At 45.3% G+C, this 24,013-nt stretch overlaps 1 protein-coding gene across 2 annotated transcripts in view; it reads right to left on the bottom strand.

Moving 5' to 3' along the window:
* The window catches only part of HYDIN (HYDIN axonemal central pair apparatus protein), a 478,199-nt gene that overhangs the window by 254,891 nt on the left and 199,295 nt on the right, over positions 1-24,013 (bottom strand). The window contains exons 29-39 of one of the 2 annotated variants that reach the window (XM_063945857.1): positions 21,278-21,455; positions 18,373-18,461; positions 14,169-14,287; positions 12,454-12,590; positions 12,243-12,370; positions 11,974-12,165; positions 11,734-11,883; positions 11,367-11,606; positions 11,127-11,289; positions 9,773-9,916; positions 5,347-5,517 (exon numbers count right to left, since the gene is read on the bottom strand). In XM_063945857.1, the coding sequence (XP_063801927.1) occupies positions 5,347-5,517; positions 9,773-9,916; positions 11,127-11,289; positions 11,367-11,606; positions 11,734-11,883; positions 11,974-12,165; positions 12,243-12,370; positions 12,454-12,590; positions 14,169-14,287; positions 18,373-18,461; positions 21,278-21,455 (1,711 nt within the window). The remainder of the gene's footprint in view (positions 1-5,346; positions 5,518-9,772; positions 9,917-11,126; positions 11,290-11,366; positions 11,607-11,733; positions 11,884-11,973; positions 12,166-12,242; positions 12,371-12,453; positions 12,591-14,168; positions 14,288-18,372; positions 18,462-21,277; positions 21,456-24,013) is intronic. The other variant, XM_063945858.1, reaches the window with a different exon arrangement.

The following is a 24,013-nucleotide window of genomic DNA, read 5'->3' as shown; positions in this document are numbered from 1 at the left end:
ACCTGTCTGAGAAAGAACATCGGAAAGGCAATACCTACAGAACCATCTCATATCCCACCTGCCGGCGGCCCTTTCCAGGTAATACAGATTGACTTTATTCAATTACCCCCTTGTCGAAATTTGAAATATGTACTTGTTTGTATAGATGTTTTCTCAAATTGGGTCGAAGCATTTCCGGCGGCCACAAATACCGCTATGTTTACTGCTAAGAAAATTGTGCAGGAATTTGTATGTAGATATGGTATCCCTAGAATTATCGAAAGTGATAGGGGTACCCATTTTACAGGTGATGTCTTTCAAGGAATGTGTAAATTGATGGGAATTGATAGCAAGCTGCACACTCCATACCGTCCACAGGCGAGTGTGAAAGTGGAAAGAGTGAACAGCACTATTAAAAATAAACTGAGTAAAGTGATGGCAGAGACAGGATTGACATGGCCAGAAGCTTTACCCATTGTACTGTACAGCATCAGAACCACTCCCAGGTCCCCTCTTAATCTGTCTCCCTTTGAAATCTTGTTTGGTCGACAACCGCATGTTATGATTAACCCTCAGGATGATTTGAAGTGTAACAATGAAGTGACTGTAAAATACTTGATTAACATGAGTAAACAGTTGAGGAATCAAAATGATAATCTGAAGTTAGTGATTCCTGATTTACCAGATAGTAATTGTCATGACATTGAACCTGGGGATTATGTAATGATACGGAATTTTCTACGCTCAGGTTGCCTTATTGACAGATGGGAAGGACCATACCAGGTCTTATTGACTAGCACTACAGCATTGAAGGTTGCTGAGAGAGAGACTTGGGTTCATTCGTCCCACTGTAAAAAGGTTGCTGATCCAGAGAGGTCCCGTGATAAGGAACAGACGGTAGAGGTTGTATCACTGGAGTGTCTGTTCCAGGAGGATTGAGGCGGCACCTGAGCATTGAAAATCACAAGACCAAAAGCAGTTGTCGATCCCCTGTTCCCTTTTATTGTTTTTCTCCAACTTCCCATCCCCTCTCCCTCAAATTATTTTTTTTTCCCCCTTCTCATTCTTCTCCGTTTCCTCCTACAAGATGGACTTGCCCCAAGAGACTGTGATCCGGATTTTCCTGTTGACCATGATGTTGACCAGAGCAGTCTGTTCCGGCGAGAGTACCATGGAGGTCGAGAGAGGTTCTGGAATGGGTTCTGATGACAGAGATGGAGGCGTAGTTTTCCAAGAACAACATAATCAACAAGCAAAGGCGAGTATCAGAAAACGATCCGATAGCATTGACCATAGAAGGAATTGTGAAGGATTGTTAGCTGAAGAAAACTGTATCTGTCGGCTCTGTAACAATGTCATTGAGGATGGGTGCATAAAGAAATGCCAATCCAGTTTTAATATCCATATGGACCGGCATCCATTGAGTGACTATCACTCCTTAGTGGGTAGTGTGTTACATAAAACAGATTGTTGGGTATGCTCTCAAGTACCTCAAGGTCATAGCAAATCAGGGCTAGTACCATTTCCTTTAACGTTAGGGGAGGTACTTGAGTTAAGTGGTGGGAGACCGGTGGACAGGAGGTTTAATATCTCCAGCCCTCCTAGTTTGAAGCTCCACCAATACCATGTGGATAGGTCCCTATTATGTTTTAACATCTCCAATCCCCAAAAGCCGGGAAATTGGGAAGTGTCATGGAGTAATCAAACCATGACCTTTTCACATAGAGCAGATAGAATGCCTACAGATACAGAGCTTATACGCCACATAGCCAGTAGAGGAAAATCTTTCCGGTATAGGTATACCTTAGGAAATAGGATTACGAGAGTTGGAGAGGTATCACCAGGATACTGTGCACATATCGTACAACCTGATACGTGTACTAAGCAGATGGAAGAATTAGGGTTAGGAGATTTCACATGGAAGGTATGTAATATGGTTATGTCCTACTCCGTCCCATATGTTCTCCCCGATGATGCATATTTCATATGCGGGAGAAAGGCGTATAAGTGGCTTGCCCCAAACTCTGAAGGATTGTGTTATATTGGAAAAGTACTGCCTGAAGTAATGACTGTATCACATGACAAAATGAAAGACATACACCGTGTTGCCCAAACTCCTTATACTCACACCCATTACGAGCACGTAGTTAAACGACACCTGATAGAAAGAACAGAGCATCCGGCCTCTGACATGATCCATGAATCCACCGGGATTCAGTTTCTAATCACGTTAGACATCACTCGCACCGCCAGAGGAGTGTTGAATTATAAATACATATCTGCGCTCGCCAATTTGTTAGATAATATCACTGAAATGTATGATGACACGTTTAGGTATACTGGAAGGGAACTTCAAGCTTATAAAACAGAACTGGTACAGCATAGAATGGTTCTTAATTACCTCACAGCAGTGACAGGCGGATATTGTGTCACACTGGCAACACAATACGGCGTGAAATGTTGCACATATATTACGAATAGCACCGAGGACCCGGTCGAGGTCATAGACCAAAAGATGGACGATATTCTCCAACTGAAGTGGGAATTTCGCAGGAGACACAATCTCACTCTTGCTGCTGTAGGTAATGAGCTGACTGGTTGGGTGTCATGGTTGAACCCGCGAAATTGGTTCTCTGGTTTAGGAGACTGGGCTCAAGGAGTCATAATGGATGTTGGGAAGTTTCTCCTATGCATCTTAGGTGTTATCATAACGATTGGTTTGATATTTAGATGCGGTCAGGCTTTAATGAAGTGCAAACATCGTACCAGGGTAATGAGTTTGAGGAGTGAGGAAACTGTAATTCCAATGGACTTGATTTATGACCCAAATGTAGAAACAATGATGTGATGAAAATGCGATTTCTACGGTCCGTTTCCTTCACCTGTTTTTCCGTTTCCTCCAAGGTAAAAAGACCCACTTGGACGAGGAATTTGATGAGCCGATATACAGACAACAGAGAGATTAAAGAAGAAGTTTTGACAACCTGATACACAGATTTTTGATGAACTATGCCATGGATCCCCAGTTTCCCTAGAAATTTTAAAATTACGCTAGCCCAACACTTTTGTAAATCTATGGACATTGACAGCTTTTGCTCGCACCTTATGGGCAAAAGCACAAAGAAGACTGCATTCAACAGACACCAAACAAGACCTCAATCGACGAATGTACATTTACCTGACATAGAATACCACCGCATTTACCGTAATTATGTATTTTCTTCATTTCTACAACCCTCAGGTAATGACACACATAGTCGATAGGGAATACAGGCACAGATATCAGCAATCACATATCTCCCCCATTCATGTATCATCAACTAAAATGTGCTCCCCCATTTTGTTACAACCAAAGCCGAAAAGAGCTCGGTAAAGTTTGACAGCCCATCCACAGACCCGTACCACGGGATAAGAAGGAATTCAAATGTATACTTCGCAATACCTCGAAGCTTGAGTTAAAACACGTACGGCACGATGATACATGACCCCCAAGCACAGATTCATACACACATGCTTCTGCTATCTCACTAGGTCATACCCTTTTCCTACCTTCTCCTCTCCTCCCCTACCCAACCATGTAAATGTATTAACCCCTGACATATATTTTTCTCTTTTGAAATGTTTTAGAAGGTGGCAGTTATTATTGACTGCCAAAGGGTGGACTGTCAAAGTCAGAAAAATATCTCTATGCACACTACCATATTTGCACCTCACACAGGTCCGTGCTGCGCATGCGTGCGCTCTCCCGTACGTGCGCATACTCACAGTCGCGGGCACCCGCAGGCGCACGGTATGCGTATTTACGGTAGAGTTTATGTGATCGTAGCGTGCGACTCAATCGTTACATATTTTCACTATATAATGTATTTTGTAGATCATGGTCCCTTTGATAGATTCTGAAAGTTTAGTTAACCTAGCATGTTCCTGAACAGAGAGATCCCTCTTTGTATTATACGAAGGGTATAACAGGGGTCATACAGTGGTGTTTGGTACCCATCGGAAGAGTATTTAAATAGCAATATTCCGGTGTTGGTTTGGAGCGGATTAATCGCTCGTGCGAATAGTTATGGACATAAGACGTTTATGTCCATTTACTATTATTTGTTCTTATTTAGTCATGCGGCGGGAAACTCAGTGTCCCACCCACCTGAACAGTTGGAAGCAGTCACAGCCCACCTGTATGAATCAACCTATGACCTTTTGTTATAATGCGAAGCCGAATTCCTGTGTCCAATGAACAATGAGATTGTAGGGACCATTGAATTGTATTGTGTGTGGGGCATAAATAGGCAGGCCGACCATATCCAGTTCACCAGTTCACTCTCTTCAACGGTTCTCATTGCTGATAATCGGGAGCTGGATATCGAGGCGCATGCGATCGTTTCCCCTTGTGCGTAAGTGTTTCTCCGCAACTATATTGATCTTCTTGTTATTGTGGGCCAATTTCTCTCTCTCTCTCCCTTCTCCTCTTTCTCTCTTATTTTCCTTTAAATAGTAATTGTATTATATTTCCTGTGTAGTTATCTGGTTAGGTAGTCTATGTTATATTGTAGTGTATGATTTGTATTTGTATTAATTCTTTTGCAAGTATATCATTCATAATATATATATATTAGGCGTTGGACCCTAAGCACGGTATCTGTGTAATTCTTATAGTGTTTAGTATTCTCAGAGCGTCGGTGACGCTCAAACAGCTTTTAAGTTAATAAGGTTACACTAGGTTGCATCTACACCCTATCTCTACACAAAGGTTTTACAGCATATTACATTGTTTATGGTTTAGATATAAAGGTTTAACATTGTGAGCGTCAGCGCCGCTGGTGATCTCCTCGTGGTCCCGAGCGTCCGCTACGCTATAGCGAATCATTACGTTAGTCAGCAGCCAATAGCATGCCTGCCAGTGATCTCTTGGCCGTGAGCGAACGTAATGCTTGAGCGTCTCGACTACGGCTAAGCGATTGTTACGCAACGTGCGTACCCTTACGGTACTTCATACGTAGATAGCGTACAGTGTTCTTAGACCGTAGCTTTATCACTCGTGATCGGTATCCTGCTGCATCAGTCCACCTGCTGTACGCTAGTGCTCAGTCTCCTGCTGCATCAGTCCACCTGCTGTACGCTAGGTGCTCAGTCTCCTGCTCTCCCAGTACATGGGCCCCATTTATCTCTCTACAGTCCGGCCTCCAGTGCCAATCCCACCCTGGTCATTCTAGACAAAATGAGGATCTGCAATCTTTACTCCAGTGTTCCAGGGTCTCCCAACTGGATGAACGCGACAATAACGTTTTATTGTTATGCCTCAGCCTCCAGTAAAACAGATACGCAGACTTATTCTTCCCTATAATGCATAGACTGGGTTCCACTCACCTGTAAGGGGTGCACCATGTATGATAAGGGAAATGCCCAGGCGGTTTCTTGCTGCTTGCCCCTCACTACTGGTGTCAATACCTAGGTAGCGGGCCATAGCCAGAGCCACAGGACTGTGCTCCAGCTCCCCCACAGCCTGGTTGGTGCCATCACGAATAGGAACTTTGTTACCTAGAGGGAAATTAAATGTTGGTGTGAAATCAGCATTTCTACAGGATGAGTGAATGAGAGAGTCTTATGGTTCTCAGTCGGCCCGGAGTACGTCATTTGCTGGCAGTGTGTGCGCCTTTATTCAAATGCACCATATGTCCTTTCCAGGTGTACATCTGTGCGTCTGCACGCTTTGTGCGTCTATAGATGAAATCATCAGTCACAACAACGGAACCTGCACCAGCCCCATGCTAGGTAACGGCCTCCAATGAGAACAATTAGGCATCTGGGTTCACTTTAGATCTAAAACAACCTGTACAGACATGTTTAAAAGCACAAAACATTACTAGCGACTTCTCCATTCCTCATCCCTGTTCACCTAGATTCCCTCCACAGTTCTCAACTGAGGCCGCCGTTCCTCATTCCTGCACTTCTGACATCGCTCCCTTCCCCATTCCTGCACTTCTGACATCGCTTCCTTCCCCATTCCTGCAATTGTGACATCGCTTCTTTCCCCATTCCTGCAATTGTGACATCGCTTCCTTCCCCATTCCTGCACCTCTGACAACGCTCCCTTCCCCATTCCTGCACCTCTGACAACGCTCCCTTCCCCATTCCTGCAATTGTGACATCGCTCCCTTCCCCATTCCTGCAATTGTGACATCGCTTCCTTCCCCATTCCTGAACTTCTGACATCGCTCCCTTCCCCATTCCTGCAATTGTGACATCGCTTCCTTCCCCATTCCTGCACTTCTGACATCGCTCCCTTCCCCATTCCTGCAATTGTGACATCGCTCCCTTCCCCATTCCTGCAATTGTGACATCGCTTCCTTCCCCATTCCTGCAATTGTGACATTGCTTCCTTCGCCATTCCTGCAATTGTGACATCGCTTCCTTCCCCATTCCTGCAATTGTGACATCGCTCTCTTCCCCATTCCTGTAAACCTGACATCGCTCCCTTCCCCATTCCTGCACTTCTGACATCGCTCCCTTCCCCATTCCTGCAATTGTGACATCGCTTCCTTCCCCATTCCTGCAATTATGACATCGCTTCCTTCCCCATTCCTGCAATTGTGACATCGCTTCCTTCCCCATTCCTGCAATTGTGACATCACTTCCTTCCCCATTCCTGCAATTGTGACATTGCTTCCTTCCCCATTCCTGCACTTCTGACATCGCTCTCTTCCCCATTCCTGTAAACCTGACATCGCTCCCTTCCCCATTCCTGCAAGTCTGATTTTGCTCCCTTTCCCATTCCTGCAAGTCTGATTTTGCTCCCTTTCCCATTCCTGCAAGTCTGATTTTGCTCCCTTTCCCATTCCTGCAATTCTGACATCGCTTCCTTCCCCATTCCTGCACTTCTGACATTGCTCCCTTCCCCATTCCTGCAATTGTGACATCGCTCCCTTCCCCATTCCTGCACTTCTGACATTGCTCCCTTCTCCATTCCTGCAATTGTGACATCGCTTCCTTCCCCATTCCTGCAATTGTGACATTGCTTCGTTCCCCAATCCTGCACTTCTGACATCGCTCTCTTCCCCATTCCTGTAAACCTGACATTGCTCCCTTCCCCATTCCTGCACTTCTGACATCGCTCCCTTCCCCATTCCTGCAAGTCTGATTTTGCTCCCTTTCCCATTCCTGCAAGTCTGATTTTGCTCCCTTTCCCATTCCTGCAATTCTGACATCGCTTCCTTCCCCATTCCTGCACTTCTGACATCGCTCTCTTCTCCATTCCTGCAAGTCTGATTTTGCTCCCTTTCTCATTCCTGCAAGTCTGATTTTGCTCCCTTTCCCATTCCTGCAATTCTGACATCGCTTCCTTTCCCATTCCTGCACTTCTGACATCGCTCTCTTCCCCATTCCTGCAAGTCTGACATCGCTCCCTTCCCCATTCCTGCAAGTCTGATTTTGCTCCCTTCCCCATTCCTGCAAGTCTGACATCGCTCCTTTCCCCATTTCTGCAGGTCTGACATCGCTTCCGCCCCCATTCCTGCAGGTCTGACATCGCTTCCGCCCCCATTCCTGCAAGTCTGACATCGCTGCCTTCCCCATTCCTGCAAGTCTGACATTGCTTCCTTCCCCTTCCTGCACTTCTGACATCTCTCCCTTCCACATTACTGCAAGTCTGACATCGCTCCCTTTCCCATTCCTTCTCTTCTCAGGTCACTCTCGTTACCATTCCTGCTTATCTGAGGTCACTTCCATCGCCATTCCTTTTCATTTGACTCACTACCATCTCCATTCCTGCTCAACTGAGGTTACTACCTTCACCATTCCTGATAAACTGAGGTCACTTCCATCCCCATTCCTTCTCTTCTGAGATCACTTCCGCCCCCATTCCTGCTTATCTCAGGTCACTTCTGCTCATCTGATATCACTTCCGCCCCCATTCCTGCTCATCTGATATCGCTTCCGCCTCCATTCCTGCTCATCTGAGATCACTTCAGCCCGCATTCCTGCTCATCTGAGATCACTTCCGCCCCCATTCCTTTTCATCTGACTCACTACCATCTCCATTCCTGCTCATCTGAGGTTACTACCTTCACCATTCCTGCTAAACTGAGGTCACTTACTGTACATCCCAATTACTGCTTATCTGAGGTCACTTCCATCCCCATTCCTTCTCTTCTGAGATCACTTCTGCTGCCATTCCTGCTCATCTGAAGTCACTTCCGCCCCCCTTCCTGCTCATCTGAGATCACTTCCGCCCCTATTCTTGCTCATCTGAGAATCACTTCCGCCCCCATTCCTGCTCATCTGAGGTCACTTCCATCCCCATTCCTTCTCTTCTGAGATCACGTCCGCCGCCATTCCTGCTCATCTGAGATCACTTCCGCCCCCATTCCTGCTCATCTGAGATCACTTCTGCCCCCATTCCTTTTCATCTGACTCACTACCATCTCCATTCCTGCTCATCTGAGGTTACTACCTTCACCATTCCTGCTAAACTGAGGTCACATACTGTACATCCCAATTCCTGCTTATCTGAGGTCACTTCCATCCCCATTACTTCTCTTCTGAGATCAATTCTGCTCCCATTCCTGCTTATCTCAGGTCACTTCCGCCCCCATTCCTGCTCATCTGATATCACTTCCGCCCACATTCCTGCTCATCTGAGGTCACTTCCGCCGCCATTCCTGCTCATCTGAGGTCACTTCCGCCTCCATTCCTGCTCATCTGAGGTCACTTCCGCCTCCATTCCTGCTCATCTGAGGTCACTTCCGCCTCCATTCCTGCTCATCTGAGGTCACTTCCGCCTCCATTCCTGCTCATCTGAGATCACTTCCGCCCCCAATCCTGCTCATCTGAGATCACTTCCGCCCCCATTCCTTTTCATCTGACTCACTACCATCTCCATTCCTGCTCATCTGAGGTTACTACCTTCACCATTCCTGCTAAACTGAGGTCACTTACTGTACATCCCAATTACTGCTTATCTGAGGTCACTTCCATCCCCATTCCTTCTCTTTTGAGATCACTTCTGCTGCCATTCCTGCTCATCTGAAGTCACTTCCGCCCCCATTCCTGCTCATCTTAGATCACTTCCGCCCCTATTCTTGCTCATCTGAGATCACTTCTGCCCCCATTCCTGCTCATCTGAGGTCACTTCCATCCCCATTCCTTTTCATCTGACTCACTACCTTCACCATTCCTGCTAAACTGAGGTCACTTACATCCCATTTCCTGCTTATCTGAGGTCACTTCCATCCCCATTTCTTCTCTTCTGAGATCACTTCCGACGCCATTCCTGCTCATCTGAGATCACTTCTGCCCCCAATCCTGCTCATCTGAAATCACTACAGCACCCATTCCTGCTCATCTGAGGTCACTTCCGCCCCCATTCCTGCTCATCTGAGGTCATTTCCGCCCCCATTCCTGCTCATCTGAGGTCACTTCCGCCCCCATTCCTGCTCATATGAGGTCAGTTCCGTCTCCATTCCTGATCATCTGAGATCACTTCCGCCCCCATTCCTGCTAATCTGAGGTCACTTCCATCCCCATTCCTTTTCATCTGACTCACTACCATTTCCATTCCTGCACATCTGAGGTTACTATCTTCACCATTCCTGCTTAACTGAGTTCACTTCTGCTCATCTGTGGTAACGTCCATTCCCATTCCTTCTCATCTGACCAACTACCATCCTGCTCATCTGAGGTCACTTCTGTTCCCATTCCTGCTGATCTGAGGTCACTTCCGCCCCCATTCCTGCTTATCTGAGGTCACTTCCGCCCCCATTCCTGTTCATTTGAGGTTTCTTCCATTCCTATTCACCTGAGCTCACTGGCTGTTCAAGGTACTCCTCAGCATCCTCATGTTTAGTTCCAGCATGGGAGGAATGGCTGTCACCACAACTAGTGGCAGATGGAATGTCACCTGTGTTTGAAACAAGATCCGCATCTGTTGCCTCCACAATACCTAATAACCAAGACAGGATGGAGGAACATTGTGAGAGAAGCAGATAAATGCATCCAGCATTGTAGTGAGTAACACCTAGCCAGCAACAGTGGTCGCAAGCGCACACCACTGTGAGGTTCCAGCCCCCCTGCTCAAATAACATGGACAATTCCAAGAGGAACAGCCTGAAGCATGAGCATGTGATTGCACTGCAGCCACTTCTGGTGGCCCAGCTCTTAGGCAGAGATCTTATTGGCTTACCATTATTGATGCAGTATATTGCTGCGTTCTTGCCCTGACCACTCTACTGCTTGCCCTGACCCCTGCTTGGATTATTCCTGCTAGCCCTGGTCCTTGTTGTGCCTTCCCTGGCCTCTGTGTGTACATTCCCCTGGGAATATTTGCTAAGACCTCTTATGACAAACAAGATCTAGAATAAGGCTCTAATACAGGGAGCGCAAGATCTGGGAGCAACTGAGCACACTTAGCGCTAAGGTCGAGGCATAATACCTAGCCAGTTTCTGGAGCTTCCACTCAAGATGGTATCAGCATCACCCACTGATTGATAGCTTTGTATAAAACGTACAGGACAATAAAGAAGCAATTGGATTCCAGAACAACTAACGCATCTATACTCCAATACTTCCAATTTGTGCTGGAGGCAATGAGATCATATCGGCACTGTCTTCCCAACTTGGTGAACATGATAGTAAAGCGTATTTGGTTAATTCAATACTGCGGAAACTGGCCATGTGCCCACCCGTTTCCCACTCCCCTCATAACAACTCTACATCCATTCCTAGGATTTCGTCAGAGACAAGTCTATAAGTTGGCTCTTTACTATTTGTGTACGTCTACACGTATTTCTCAATAATTAAATTTAAAGAAACAAAACCAGAAACAAGATGGAATGTGACTATGAGCTTATGATTTGAGACACTAACCCTTCCCTATCCACCCTACCTATGCCTCAACTGCAATCAATTTTTTTTTTTTATTGTTCTAAAGTAGATCTGATTTATATTGCACACATGACTGCAATATGTTTTTGTTTACTGCCTGTTAGCTCTGTTCCTAAAGTAAGTTAAATAAAGATATAAAAAGAATTGGAGACATTTTCCCCCCTGATGAAAGACCTGCCCTAATAAACGCATCCAGTGAGGTACAGAGTATCAGAGACGGGGCAGTACATGTCAGATATTTATTACCAGACCACAGACACTAATCTCACCTGTCTCAGTGCTTTCCACCAATTGTTTCCCACCTTGTTCCTCCAGCAGTTGTCTGTTCTCCTCATAATACTCAAGGATTTCGGCAGGCAACTTCTCTCCAGGTGAGCGGAGGGGGAGAAGCAGGGTGTTCCGAGAGTCATAACCCTTCAGCAGCCGTAGAACCTGAATCCAGATACACATCAGATTCCAGCAGCTGATATTCGCAGAGAAGATGATCAGGACAAGTGTCAGTACTGTACCTTTTCCTCCTCCATGTACTGCTTGTCCATCTCCAGGGAGTAGAACTCTACAGGAAAGGAACATGGGTTCTTCACCAGAACCTCCATATCATCTCCAGAGCTGAAGGGCAGGATGGGGCCCAACTCAAGTACAGATGGTAAGAATTCCAGACGGGGCTCCAGACCCTGGCCCTCTACCAGCAGCATCACTCGCTGGCTGCTGTGGGCTACTTGCAGGACCAGTCGCTGACTGTACGGCTTCTAACACAGGAGAATAGAATAATACATGAATCAGCCTAAACCCAAGATCTATCCATGCTGAGGCCACAATGGTCCTATGGACACATCCTTCTCGGGTCTCATCTTCTGCAGGGATCTTGTACTTTACCTCTTCCTGTGGCAGAAACTTTATCTCCACATTCTTCTTTTGCCCTGGGAGCAGAAGGTCGTGTGACGGCATCACCTCAAAAATGGCAACTTTGGGTCTAATTTCATGTCGCAACTTTTTGCGCAGATGCATCGGGATGTGTTTGTCCAGCTGCAGCACACAATGCACAGTAACAATGACTGACCGGCCATGACTTAGAGGAGGAGTAACAGCTAGAAAAAGACAAGTTATCCATGATACCTTCACGACAGACTCCTGGTTCACAACTGTCCATTCACAGGGCACTGGAAGCTGGTTGTAGAGCTGAATAGTCCTGATCTGACACTGGCCACACTGCACAGGGCTAAACTCCACCTTGTCACTGGACGCACAGAGGGATGGCATGGTCACTGATGCCCTCAGACGTACTGAGTACCTGGGGCCTCCACTCACCTGGCGAGAACAGATGAGAACATTACAGCACGTATTAGCAATGGCTGAGTGACCCTATACATACAATGCCAAGTTACCTGAATAGGCATCAGTATATCAACAGGGCCAAGATTAAGATTGGCCCCCTGAGGATCAAACTTGACCTGGAAAGTCTCAATGTGACAGCACGGCAGATTCTTCACACGGTCTAACTCCACTGTGAGGCCTGTCACACACAACATCGATATTACTGCTGTCTCTGTCATCAGTCAGCCCGTGCACTCTATCATAAGCGTGACAACGTCATACCTGTGCCGGCTAGACCACGTCGGTCTACCTGGAAGGACACTGGGAAATGTCCTGTGTTGGTGACTTTAATGACATGTGAACGGACATCTCCGAGTATGACGTAGCCAAAGTCCAGCAGGTACTCCGGAAGATCAGCCCTGAAACATCAAGCACCTCATTCTCCATACCATGATATATACACATAGACTGGGATAACAAGGGGCAGGCAGCCAGAGACTCAGAGAGTGTACAGCACACATATACAGGAAGGGGACAGACTGCCCAAAATAATGTGCTCACAGTGACTGGAGATGAGGATGAAATTAGCTACTGATCAACGCCATGCACTGGATGTGGTAGCAGGCATACAGAGGGCAATCTACACCCATTTAACGCTGATGAAGATCGTGGGTGGAGTTATGCAGACGAGAATCTGCCACTATACTGGTATAGACCATGGGTGGAGTTATGCAGATGAGAATCTGCCACTATACTGGTATAGACCATGGGTGGAGTTATGCAGACGAGAATCTGCCACTATACTGGTATAGCCTGTGGGTGGAGTTATGCACATGAGAATCTGCCACTATACTGGTATAGCCTGTGGGTGGAGTTATACAGATGAGAAGCTGCCACTATACTGGTATAGCCTGTGGGTGGAGTTATGCACATGAGAATCTGCCACTATACTGGTATAGCCTGTGGGTGGAGTTATAGAGATGAGAATATGCCTATATACTGGTGTAGCCTGTGGGTGGAGTTATGCACATGAGAATCTGCCACTATACTGGTATAGCCTGTGGGTGGAGTTATACAGATGAGAAGCTGCCACTATACTGGTATAGCCTGTGGGTGGAGTTATGCACATGAGAATCTGCCACTATACTGGTATAGCCTGTGGGTGGAGTTATAGAGATGAGAATATGCCTATATACTGGTATAGACTGTGGGTGGAGTTATGCACATGAGAATCTGCCACTATACTGGTATAGCCTGTGGGTGGAGTTATACAGATGAGAATATGCCTATATACTGGTATAGCCTGTGGGTGGAGTTATGCACATGAGAATCTGCCACTATACTGGTATAGACCGTGGGTGGAGTTATGCAGATGAGAATCTGCCACTATACTGGTATAGACTGTGGGTGGGGTTATACAGATGAGAATATGCCTATATACTGGTATAGACCGTGGGTGGTGTTATGCAGATGAGAATATGCCTATATACTGGTATAGACTGTGGGTGGGGTTATGCAGATGAGAATATGCCACTATACTGACACTGGTAAAGACTGTGGAACCAGAAGATGAAGACTGTAAACCAGTCGTTCCCAAACTGTGTGCCGTGGCACCCTGGGGTGACTCGGGACACTTGCAGGGGTGCCTCGGGTTGGTGGCCCAGAACCAATTCAAATTCTGCATGGTCAATGTAAAAATCAAAACCAGTGTTAATGGCTGCCAATCATAAAATATATTGACAATCAGAAGCAAATCCTGTCCCTCACCACATAAGTTACCCTAAGGACGACCTATAAAGACAATTTACATAATTTAATATTTCTTTCTACATTTTTCAATAAGAAACTATTGGCTTAGGGGTGCCGTGCAAAAAAATCTGATACTCTAGGGTTCCGTGATTCAAAAAAGTTTGGAAACCACTGGTGTAAGCTCTTATGGCTGTGACTGCAGCAGACCAATACCAATCAATGATAGTTATTACACAGTAACCACTCACCTAAGCAGCTTTCTGCATGATTTATGGCTGCTGTCAGCCGTCACCCCCATATTTAGCTCATCGCCCGAATGTTTCTCAATTAACAAACGGTCCGCCTCCATCAGCAGAAGAGCGTCCACCTGTGTATGGGAAATAACAAACGCAGTCTTCATCTATATAACACACACTCTCTCTCTCTGTATATACTGGCTGTATTACCCTATATGACACACACTATGATATAGATATATATATATACACATACACACACATATATATATATACACACACACACACACTCTATATGACACATACTATATATATCACACCCCCTGACGAAGTCATACAGTGACGAAACGCGTTGTGCGTGGCCTAAACAAGGACGTGTTCGTTCCATCCATGAACACCTGTTCCGTAAGCTGAGACGCTGACCTGAGCATTACTGCATGCCGTCAACCTGAGAGACAGACTGCTGCAAGTGGCATTGGAGACAGCGTTTTCGATTTCCACGAGCCGGTGATTTTAAACCTTGATGTATGTGAGCTTGTTATTTGTAGTAAATCTACTTTATACCTTGATTCACTGAGTGCGCCTTCATCATTCTTTTCCATATATATATATATACACACACACACACATACACTCTATATGACACATACTATATATATATATATATATATATATATATAGATAGATAGATAGATAGATAGAGAGAGAGACAGAGATTATTTATAATTTATTTATTTATTTTTGTGGCAGTCCAGTCCAGATGCCACCCCGGGTGTTTGAGAAGCCCCGGGGAAGTGTTGGGACACGGCAGGCTGTCATTCGGCCTTAGCACGGCCGGTTTTGAGTCCCTGGGGTTTGGATGGGTGAGAGAGTGGCCGGGATCCCATCCATGCAGGTCCGGTTCAGGTTTTGGAGCAGGCGCTCCCAGCAATCAGGCACACCTGTGCCATACTTTTATAAAGCTCGTTAGGGCAAGGGCTCAGGGCTCCTGATGCCAACAAGTGGCCAGGCAATAGAGGGTGGACCAGTGGGTTAGAGGCAGGGAGCCTCAGATTTGTGTACATGCTGTTGGTGGACTGGTGCCTGGATAAGGTACCCAGTAATTTTGCCATGACAAAGACCTGCTCACTGTGCTGTGGAAGTAAACAGACTGCTACCCTATACAATTGTGTCAGCGTCTTGTCTGGTGGAAGGTCGCTTTGTTACGGTTTTTATATTTCTATAGATTTTAATTGTATGTAGATGGTTTTTATATTAATTTTATGTTTTTACCATGTTTATATTTAAGGGATCGTGTTTCTAATAATTTAGAATGAAGCAGAGGATTTTTGTTTGCTATTGCTGTGGGAACATGTCACCGTAAGTGACGTTGCGCTTCTCCTGAATCACGATACCCAGGTGTGTCCTTATGGGAAAGCACAATTTTTATTTGCTTAAGTGAGAGACACAACATTGGATACTCTCAGCATCTGTGAGTGTTGCTGATAGAAAAAAATCACACTCTTTGCAGGTCGGTCTTGGATCTCCCCAACCGGAAATACTAAGGAGATGCGCACGGCTGTTGCTATGGTTCCCTATATACAAATGGGACCCATCAGGAAGTACTAAAGTGATGATAGACGCATGGCCGTTACCACGGTTCCTTATATACAAACTGGACCTAACAGGAAGTACTACAGAGCAAAGGACCATGGGACTCTATTAGGAATTTCTATGTATAGGGTCCAGCTGTGTAGAAGCCTTACGATTGGTCAATTGTGTTTTTAAACATCAACTTGGGAGCAGCATGGGATTCATTTGAAATTTGCACCTTGAAAAAGACCCCAGCAAGGGGTTGAAACGCGTCGGAGAGCACAGGACCCCAGTGCTAAGGACGGTGGTGGACTTATTGTTCCAGCATAACGTGGAAGAGGGATTTCCGGGATGCCCTTCAACTAAAAAGCTGTATGCTGGTTTAAAACTGCTTGGCCAAAGTTCTAATTTATTCGGGAACTATCCACTGCACCTTATTTTATTGGAGTCCTGCCTATAGAACACGCTGATAATTGTCTATTTTTTAACTTTGTAAAACTTTTTATGTCTTATCTTTTACAAAAGAAACTGTGTCTATCTATCTGTGCTATATATAATGTATAATATACACTGATGTTACTCCATATAACACACAGTATAATATACACTAACTGTGTGACCCTATATAACACACAGTATAATATACACTGATGTGACTCTATATAACACATACAGTATAATATGCACTGATGTGACTCTTTATAACACACACAGTATAATATACACTGACTCTGTGACTCCATATAACACATACAGTATAATATGCCCTGACTGTGTGACTCCATATAACACATACAGTATAATATACCCTGACTGTGTGACTCCATATAACACACACAGTATAATATACACTGACTGTGTGACTCCATATAACACACACAGTATAATATGCACTGACTGTGTGACTCCATATAACACATACAGTATGATATGCCCTGACTGTGTGACTCCATATAACACATACAGTATGATATGCACTGACTGTGTGACTCCATATAACACATACAGTATAATATACCCTGACTGTGTGACTCCATATAACACACACAGTATAATATACCCTGACTGTGTGACTTCATATAACACACACAGTATAATATGCACTGACTGTGTGACTCTATATAACACATACAGTATAATATACACTGACTGTGTGACTCCATATAACACACACAGTATAATATACACTGACTGTGTGACTCTATATAACACACACAGTATAATATACCCTGACTGTGTGACTTCATATAACACATACAGTATAATATGCACTGACTGTGTGACTCTATATAACACATACAGTATAATATGCACTGACTGTGTGACTCCATATAACACACACAGTATAATATGCACTGACTGTGTGACTCCATATAACACATACAGTATAATATGCACTGACTGTGTGACTCTATATAACACATACAGTATAATATGCACTGACTGTGTGACTCTATATAACACATACAGTATAATATGCACTGACTGTGTGACTCCATATAACACACACAGTATAATATGCCCTGACTGTGTGACTCCATATAACACATACAGTATGATATGCACTGACTGTGTGACTCCATATAACACATACAGTATAATATACCCTGACTGTGTGACTCCATATAACACACACAGTATAATATACCCTGACTGTGTGACTTCATATAACACACACAGTATAATATGCACTGACTGTGTGACTCTATATAACACATACAGTATAATATACACTGACTGTGTGACTCCATATAACACACACAGTATAATATGCACTGACTGTGTGACTCCATATAACACATACAGTATAATATGCACTGACTGTGTGACTCTATATAACACATACAGTATAATATGCACTGACTGTGTGACTCTATATAACACACACAGTATAATATACCCTGACTGTGTGACTTCATATAACACACACAGTATAATATGCACTGACTGTGTGACTCCATATAACACATACAGTATAATATGCCCTGACTGTGTGACTCCATATAACACACACAGTATAATATGCACTGACTGTGTGACTCCATATAACACATACAGTATAATATGCACTGACTGTGTGACTCTATATAACACATACAGTATAATATGCACTGACTGTGTGACTCCATATAACACACACAGTATAATATGCACTGACTGTGTGACTCCATATAACACATACAGTATAATATGCACTGACTGTGTGACTCCATATAACACACACAGTATAATATACACTGACTGTGTGACTCTATATAACACACACAGTATAATATACCCTGACTGTGTGACTTCATATAACACATACAGTATAATATGCACTGACTGTGTGACTCTATATAACACATACAGTATAATATACCCTGACTGTGTGACTCCATATAACACATACAGTATAATATGCACTGACTGTGTGACTCTATATAACACACACAGTATAATATGCACTGACTGTGTGACTCTATATAATACATACAGTAGAATATGCACCGACTGTGTGACTCCATAACACATACAGTATAATATACACTGATGTGACTCTATATAACACATACAGTATGACATGCACTGACTGTGTGACTCTATATAACACATACAGTATAATATACAGATTGGAGATTACAGACGTATGGGCTGTTCTTACAGAGGTCTCAGGTTCCTCCAGACCGGAGCTGCGATCTCTGTCTCGTATCTTCTTCTCTGCTATTCTCAGGTAAGGTCCAAACCGGTCATCTTCCAGATATAAATAAAATATAACTTACTATATGCACACTTTATGTACTATACAGTATATACCAACCCCAGAGAGTCCGCGCACAGAGTATGTGTAGCATAGTGGACGGTAGGAATTAGGCCGTGAGGTACCAAGGTAAGCAAAACAGCGAGAAGCAGTTATCGGGTAATGGTGTTAGCAGGGCTGGACCAAGGCAGTGAGGTGACGGAATGAGGCAGTGGGGTGATGGAAGTAGAGAGCGGGGTGACGAAAGGAAAGAGTGATGTGATGGAACGAGAGAGTGTGTGATGTGATGGAATGAGAGAGAGTGATGTGATTTAATGAGAGAGAGAGTGATGTGATGGAATGAGAGAGAGAGTGATGTGATGGAACGAGAGAGTGTGATGTGATGGAATGAGAGAGAGTGTGATGTGATGGAATGAGAGAGTGATGTGATGGAATGAGAGAGAGAGTGATGTGATGGAATGAGAGAGAGAGTGATGTGATGGAATGAGAGAGAGAGTGATGTGATGGAATGAGAGAGTGTGATGTGATGGAATGAGAGAGAGTGTGATGTGATGGAATGAGAGAGAGAGTGATGTGATGGAATGAGAGAGAGAGTGATGTGATGGAATGAGAGAGAGAGTGATGTGATGGAATGAGAGAGAGAGTGATGTGATGGAATGAGAGAGAGAGTGATGTGATGGAATGAGAGAGAGAGTGATGTGATGGAATGAGAGAGAGAGTGATGTGATGGAATGAGAGAGAGAGTGATGTGATGGAATGAGAGAGAGAGAGTGATGTAATGGAATGAGAGAGAGTGATGTGATGGAATGAGAGAGAGTGATGTGATGGAATGAGAGAGAGAGTGATGTGATGAAATGAGAGAGAGAGTGATGTGATGAAATGAGAGAGTGTGATGTGATGGAATGAGAGAGTGTGGTGTGATGGAATGAGAGCGAGTGATGTGATGGAACGAGAGAGTGTGATGTGATGGAACGAGAGAGTGTGGTGTGATGGAATGAGAGAGAGTGATGTGATGGAACGAGAGTGTGTGATGTGATGGAATGAGAGAGTGTGATGTGATGGAACGAGAGAGTGTGGTGTGATGGAATGAGAGAGAGTGATGTGATGGAACGAGAGTGTGTGATGTGATGGAATGAGAGAAAGAGTGATGTGATGGAATGAGAGAGAGTGATGTGATGGAATGAGAGAGAGTGATGTGATGGAATGAGACAGAGTGATGTGATGGAATGAGAGAGTGTGATGTGATGGAATGAGAGAGTGACGAAATAAGAGAGAGTGATGTGATGGAACGAGAGAGAGTGATGTGATGGAATGAGAGAGAGTGATGTGATGGAACGAGAGAGAGTGATGTGATGGAATGAGAGAGAGTGTGATGTGATGGAACGAGAGAGAGAGTGATGTGATGGAATGAGAGAGAGAGTGATGTGATGGAATGAGAGAGAGAGTGATGTGATGGAATGAGAGAGAGAGTGATGTGATGGAATGAGAGAGAGAGTGATGTGATGGAATGAGAGAGAGAGTGATGTGATGGAATGAGAGAGAGTGATGTGATGGAATGAGAGAGAGTGATGTGATGGAATGAGAGAGAGTGATGTGATGGAATGAGAGAGAGAGTGATGTGATGAAATGAGAGAGAGAGTGATGTGATGAAATGAGAGAGAGAGTGATGTGATGAAATGAGAGAGTGTGATGTGATCGAATGAGAGAGTGTGGTGTGATGGAATGAGAGCGAGTGATGTGATGGAACGAGAGAGTGTGATGTGATGGAACGAGAGAGTGTGGTGTGATGGAATGAGAGAGAGTGATGTGATGGAACGAGAGTGTGTGATGTGATGGAACGAGAGTGTGTGATGTGATGGAATGAGAGAAAGAGTGATGTGATGGAATGAGAGAGAGTGATGTGATGGAATGAGACAGAGTGATGTGATGGAATGAGACAGAGTGATGTGATGGAATGAGAGAGTGTGATGTGATGGAATGAGAGAGTGACGAAATAAGAGAGAGTGATGTGATGGAACGAGAGAGAGTGATGTGATGGAATGAGAGAGAGTGATGTGATGGAACGAGAGAGAGTGATGTGATGGAACAAGAGAGAGTGTGATGTGATGGAATGAGAGAGAGTGATGTGATGGAATGAGAGAGAGTGATGTGATGGAATGAGAGAGAGTGATGTGATGGAATGAGAGGGAGTGTGATGTGATGGAATGAGAGGGAGTGTGATGTGATGGAATGAGAGAGAGTGTGATGTGATGGAATGAGAGCGAGTGATGTGATGGAATGAGAGCGAGTGATGTGATGGAATGAGAGGGAGTGTGATGTGATGGAATGAGAGAGAGTGATGTGATGGAATGAGAGAGAGTGATGTGATGGAATGACAGAGAGTGATGTGATGGAATGACAGAGAGTGATGTGATGGAATGAGAGAGAGTGATGTGATGGAATGAGAGAGAGTGATGTGATGGAATGACAGAGAGTGATGTGATGGAATGACAGAGAGTGATGTGATGGAATGACAGAGAGTGATGTGATGGAATGAGAGAGTGTGATGTGATGGAATGACAGAGAGTGATGTGATGGAATGACAGAGAGTGATGTGATGGAATGACAGAGAGTGATGTGATGGAATGACAGAGAGTGATGTGATGGAATGACAGAGAGTGATGTGATGGAATGACAGAGAGTGATGTGATGGAATGAGAGAGAGTGATGTGATGGAATGAGAGAGTGATGTGATGGAATGAGAGTGTGTGATGTGATGGAATGAGAGTGTGTGATGTGATGGAATGAGAGAGTAGTTATCACTATGTACCTCTAATGTTACGTGGAAGGTCCAGACAGATCTGCGGGAACACGCCTTCCCCTCGCAGGGTAATGATCTCTGGCTCCAGATGAGCGACATGTAGCTGAATGACCCGCTGAAAGGATTCTGGGACTCCAGGGAAATAGGAAACCTTCAGGATTTCCTCCCCTCCAGCAGGAATGTGACCCTAATAACCATAGGAGATTAGATGTGATTTATAGAAGTGTCCATTTACATCTAGCCTCCCTCCATATTAAACAGCCCTTCTCGTCACGCCATGCCGTGACTGGGTGGTGCCGGGCGTCTTTTCATACTACTTCTTCCATTAAAATGCGTCATTTGCAAATGATGCAATTGTAGTATATGTGCCTGGGTTACACCGGGAGAGAGAGCAGTAGTATATGTGCCTGGGTTACACTGGGAGAGAGCAGTAGTACATGTGCCTGGGTTACACCGGGAGAGAGCAGTAGTATATGTGCTGGGTTACACCAGGAGAGAGCAGTAGTATATGTGCCTGAGTTACACCGGGACAGAACAGTAGTATATGTGCCTGAGTTACACCGGGAGAGAGCAGTAGTATATGTGCCTGGGTTACATCGGGAGAGAGCAGTAGTATATGTGCCTGGGTTACATCGGGAGAGAGCAGTAGTATATGTGTCTGGGTTACACCGGGAGAGAGCAGTAGTATATGTGCCTGGGTTACATCGGGATAGAGCAGTAGTATATGTGCCTGGGTTACACCAGGAGAGAACAGTAGTATATGTGCCTGGGTTACACCAGGAGAGAACAGTAGTATATGTGCCTGGGTTATACCGGGAGAGAGCAGTAGTATATGTGACTGGGTTACACCGGGAGAGAACAGTAGTATATGTGCTGGGTTACACCGGGAGAGAGCAGTAGTATATACGCCTGGGTTACACCGGGAGAGAGAGCAGTAGTATATGCGTCTGGGTAACAGCGGGAGAGAGCAGTAGTATATGTGCCTGGGTTACAGCGGGAGAGAGCAGTAGTATATGTGCCTGGGTTACAGTGGGAGAGAGCAGTAGTTTATGTGCCTGGGTTATACCGGGAGAAAGCAGTAGTACATGTGCCTGGGTTACACCGGGAGAGAGAGCAGTAGTATATGTGCCTGGGTTACATCGGGAGAGAGCAGTAGTATATGTGCCTGGGTTACACCAGGAGAGAGCAGTAGTATATGTGCCTGAGTTACACCGGGAGAGAGCAGTAGTACATGTGCCTGGGTTACACTGGGAGAGAGCAGTAGTACATGCACCTGGGTTACACCAGGACAGAACAGTAGTATATGTGCCTGGGTTACACCGGGAGAGAGCAGTATTACATGCGCCTGGGTTACACTGGGAGAAAGCCATAGTATATGCGCATGGGTTACACCGGGAGAGAGCAGTAGTATATGCGCGTGGGTTGCACCGGGAGAGAGCAGTATTACATGCGCCTGGGTTATACCAGGATAGAGCAGTAGTATATGTGCCTGGGTTACAGCAGGAGAGAGCAGTAGTATATGTGCCTGGGTTACATCGGGAGAGAGCAGTAGTATATGTGCCTGGGTTACATCGGGAGAGAGCAGTAGTATATGTGTCTGGGTTACACCGGGAGAGAGCAGTAGTATATGTGCCTGGGTTACATCGGGATAGAGCAGTAGTATATGTGCCTGGGTTACACCAGGAGAGAACAGTAGTATATGTGCCTGGGTTACACCAGGAGAGAACAGTAGTATATGTGCCTGGGTTATACCGGGAGAGAGCAGTAGTATATGTGACTGGGTTACACCGGGAGAGAACAGTAGTATATGTGCTGGGTTACACCGGGAGAGAGCAGTAGTATATACGCCTGGGTTACACCGGGAGAGAGAGCAGTAGTATATGCGTCTGGGTTACAGCGGGAGAGAGCAGTAGTATATGTGCCTGGGTTACAGCGGGAGAGAGCAGTAGTATATGTGCCTGGGTTACAGCGGGAGAGAGCAGTAGTATATGTGCCTGGGTTATACCGGGAGAAAGCAGTAGTACATGTGCCTGGGTTACACCGGGAGAGAGAGCAGTAGTATATGTGCCTGGGTTACATCGGGAGAGAGCAGTAGTATATGTGCCTGGGTTACACCAGGAGAGAGCAGTAGTATATGTGCCTGAGTTACACCGGGAGAGAGCAGTAGTATATGTGCCTGAGTTACACCGGGAGAGAGCAGTAGTACATGTGCCTGGGTTACACTGGGAGAGAGCAGTAGTACATGCACCTGGGTTACACCAGGACAGAACAGTAGTATATGTGCCTGGGTTACACCGGGAGAGAGCAGTAGTATATGTGCCTGGGTTACACCAGGAGAGAACAGTAGTATATGTGCCTGGGTTACACCAGGAGAGAGCAGTAGTATATGTGCCTGAGTTACACCGGGAGAGAGCAGTAGTATATGTGCCTGAGTTACACCGGGAGAGAGCAGTAGTACATGTGCCTGGGTTACACTGGGAGAGAGCAGTAGTACATGCACCTGGGTTACACCAGGACAGAACAGTAGTATATGTGCCTGGGTTACACCGGGAGAGAGCAGTAGTATATGTGCCTGGGTTACACCAGGAGAGAACAGTAGTATATGTGCCTGGGTTACACCAGGAGAGAGCAGTAGTATATGTGCCTGAGTTACACCGGGAGAGAGCAGTAGTACATGTGCCTGGGTTACACCGGGAGAGAGCAGTAGTATATGTGCCTGGGTTACACTGGGAGAGAGCAGTAGTA

Source organism: Pseudophryne corroboree, chromosome 11 (assembly GCF_028390025.1).
Source record: "Pseudophryne corroboree isolate aPseCor3 chromosome 11, aPseCor3.hap2, whole genome shotgun sequence".
In the NCBI taxonomy this organism is placed as follows: Eukaryota; Metazoa; Chordata; class Amphibia; order Anura; family Myobatrachidae; genus Pseudophryne; species Pseudophryne corroboree.
The sequence above is the reverse complement of the archived record's forward strand: the minus strand, read 5'-3'. Positions and strand labels throughout refer to the sequence as shown.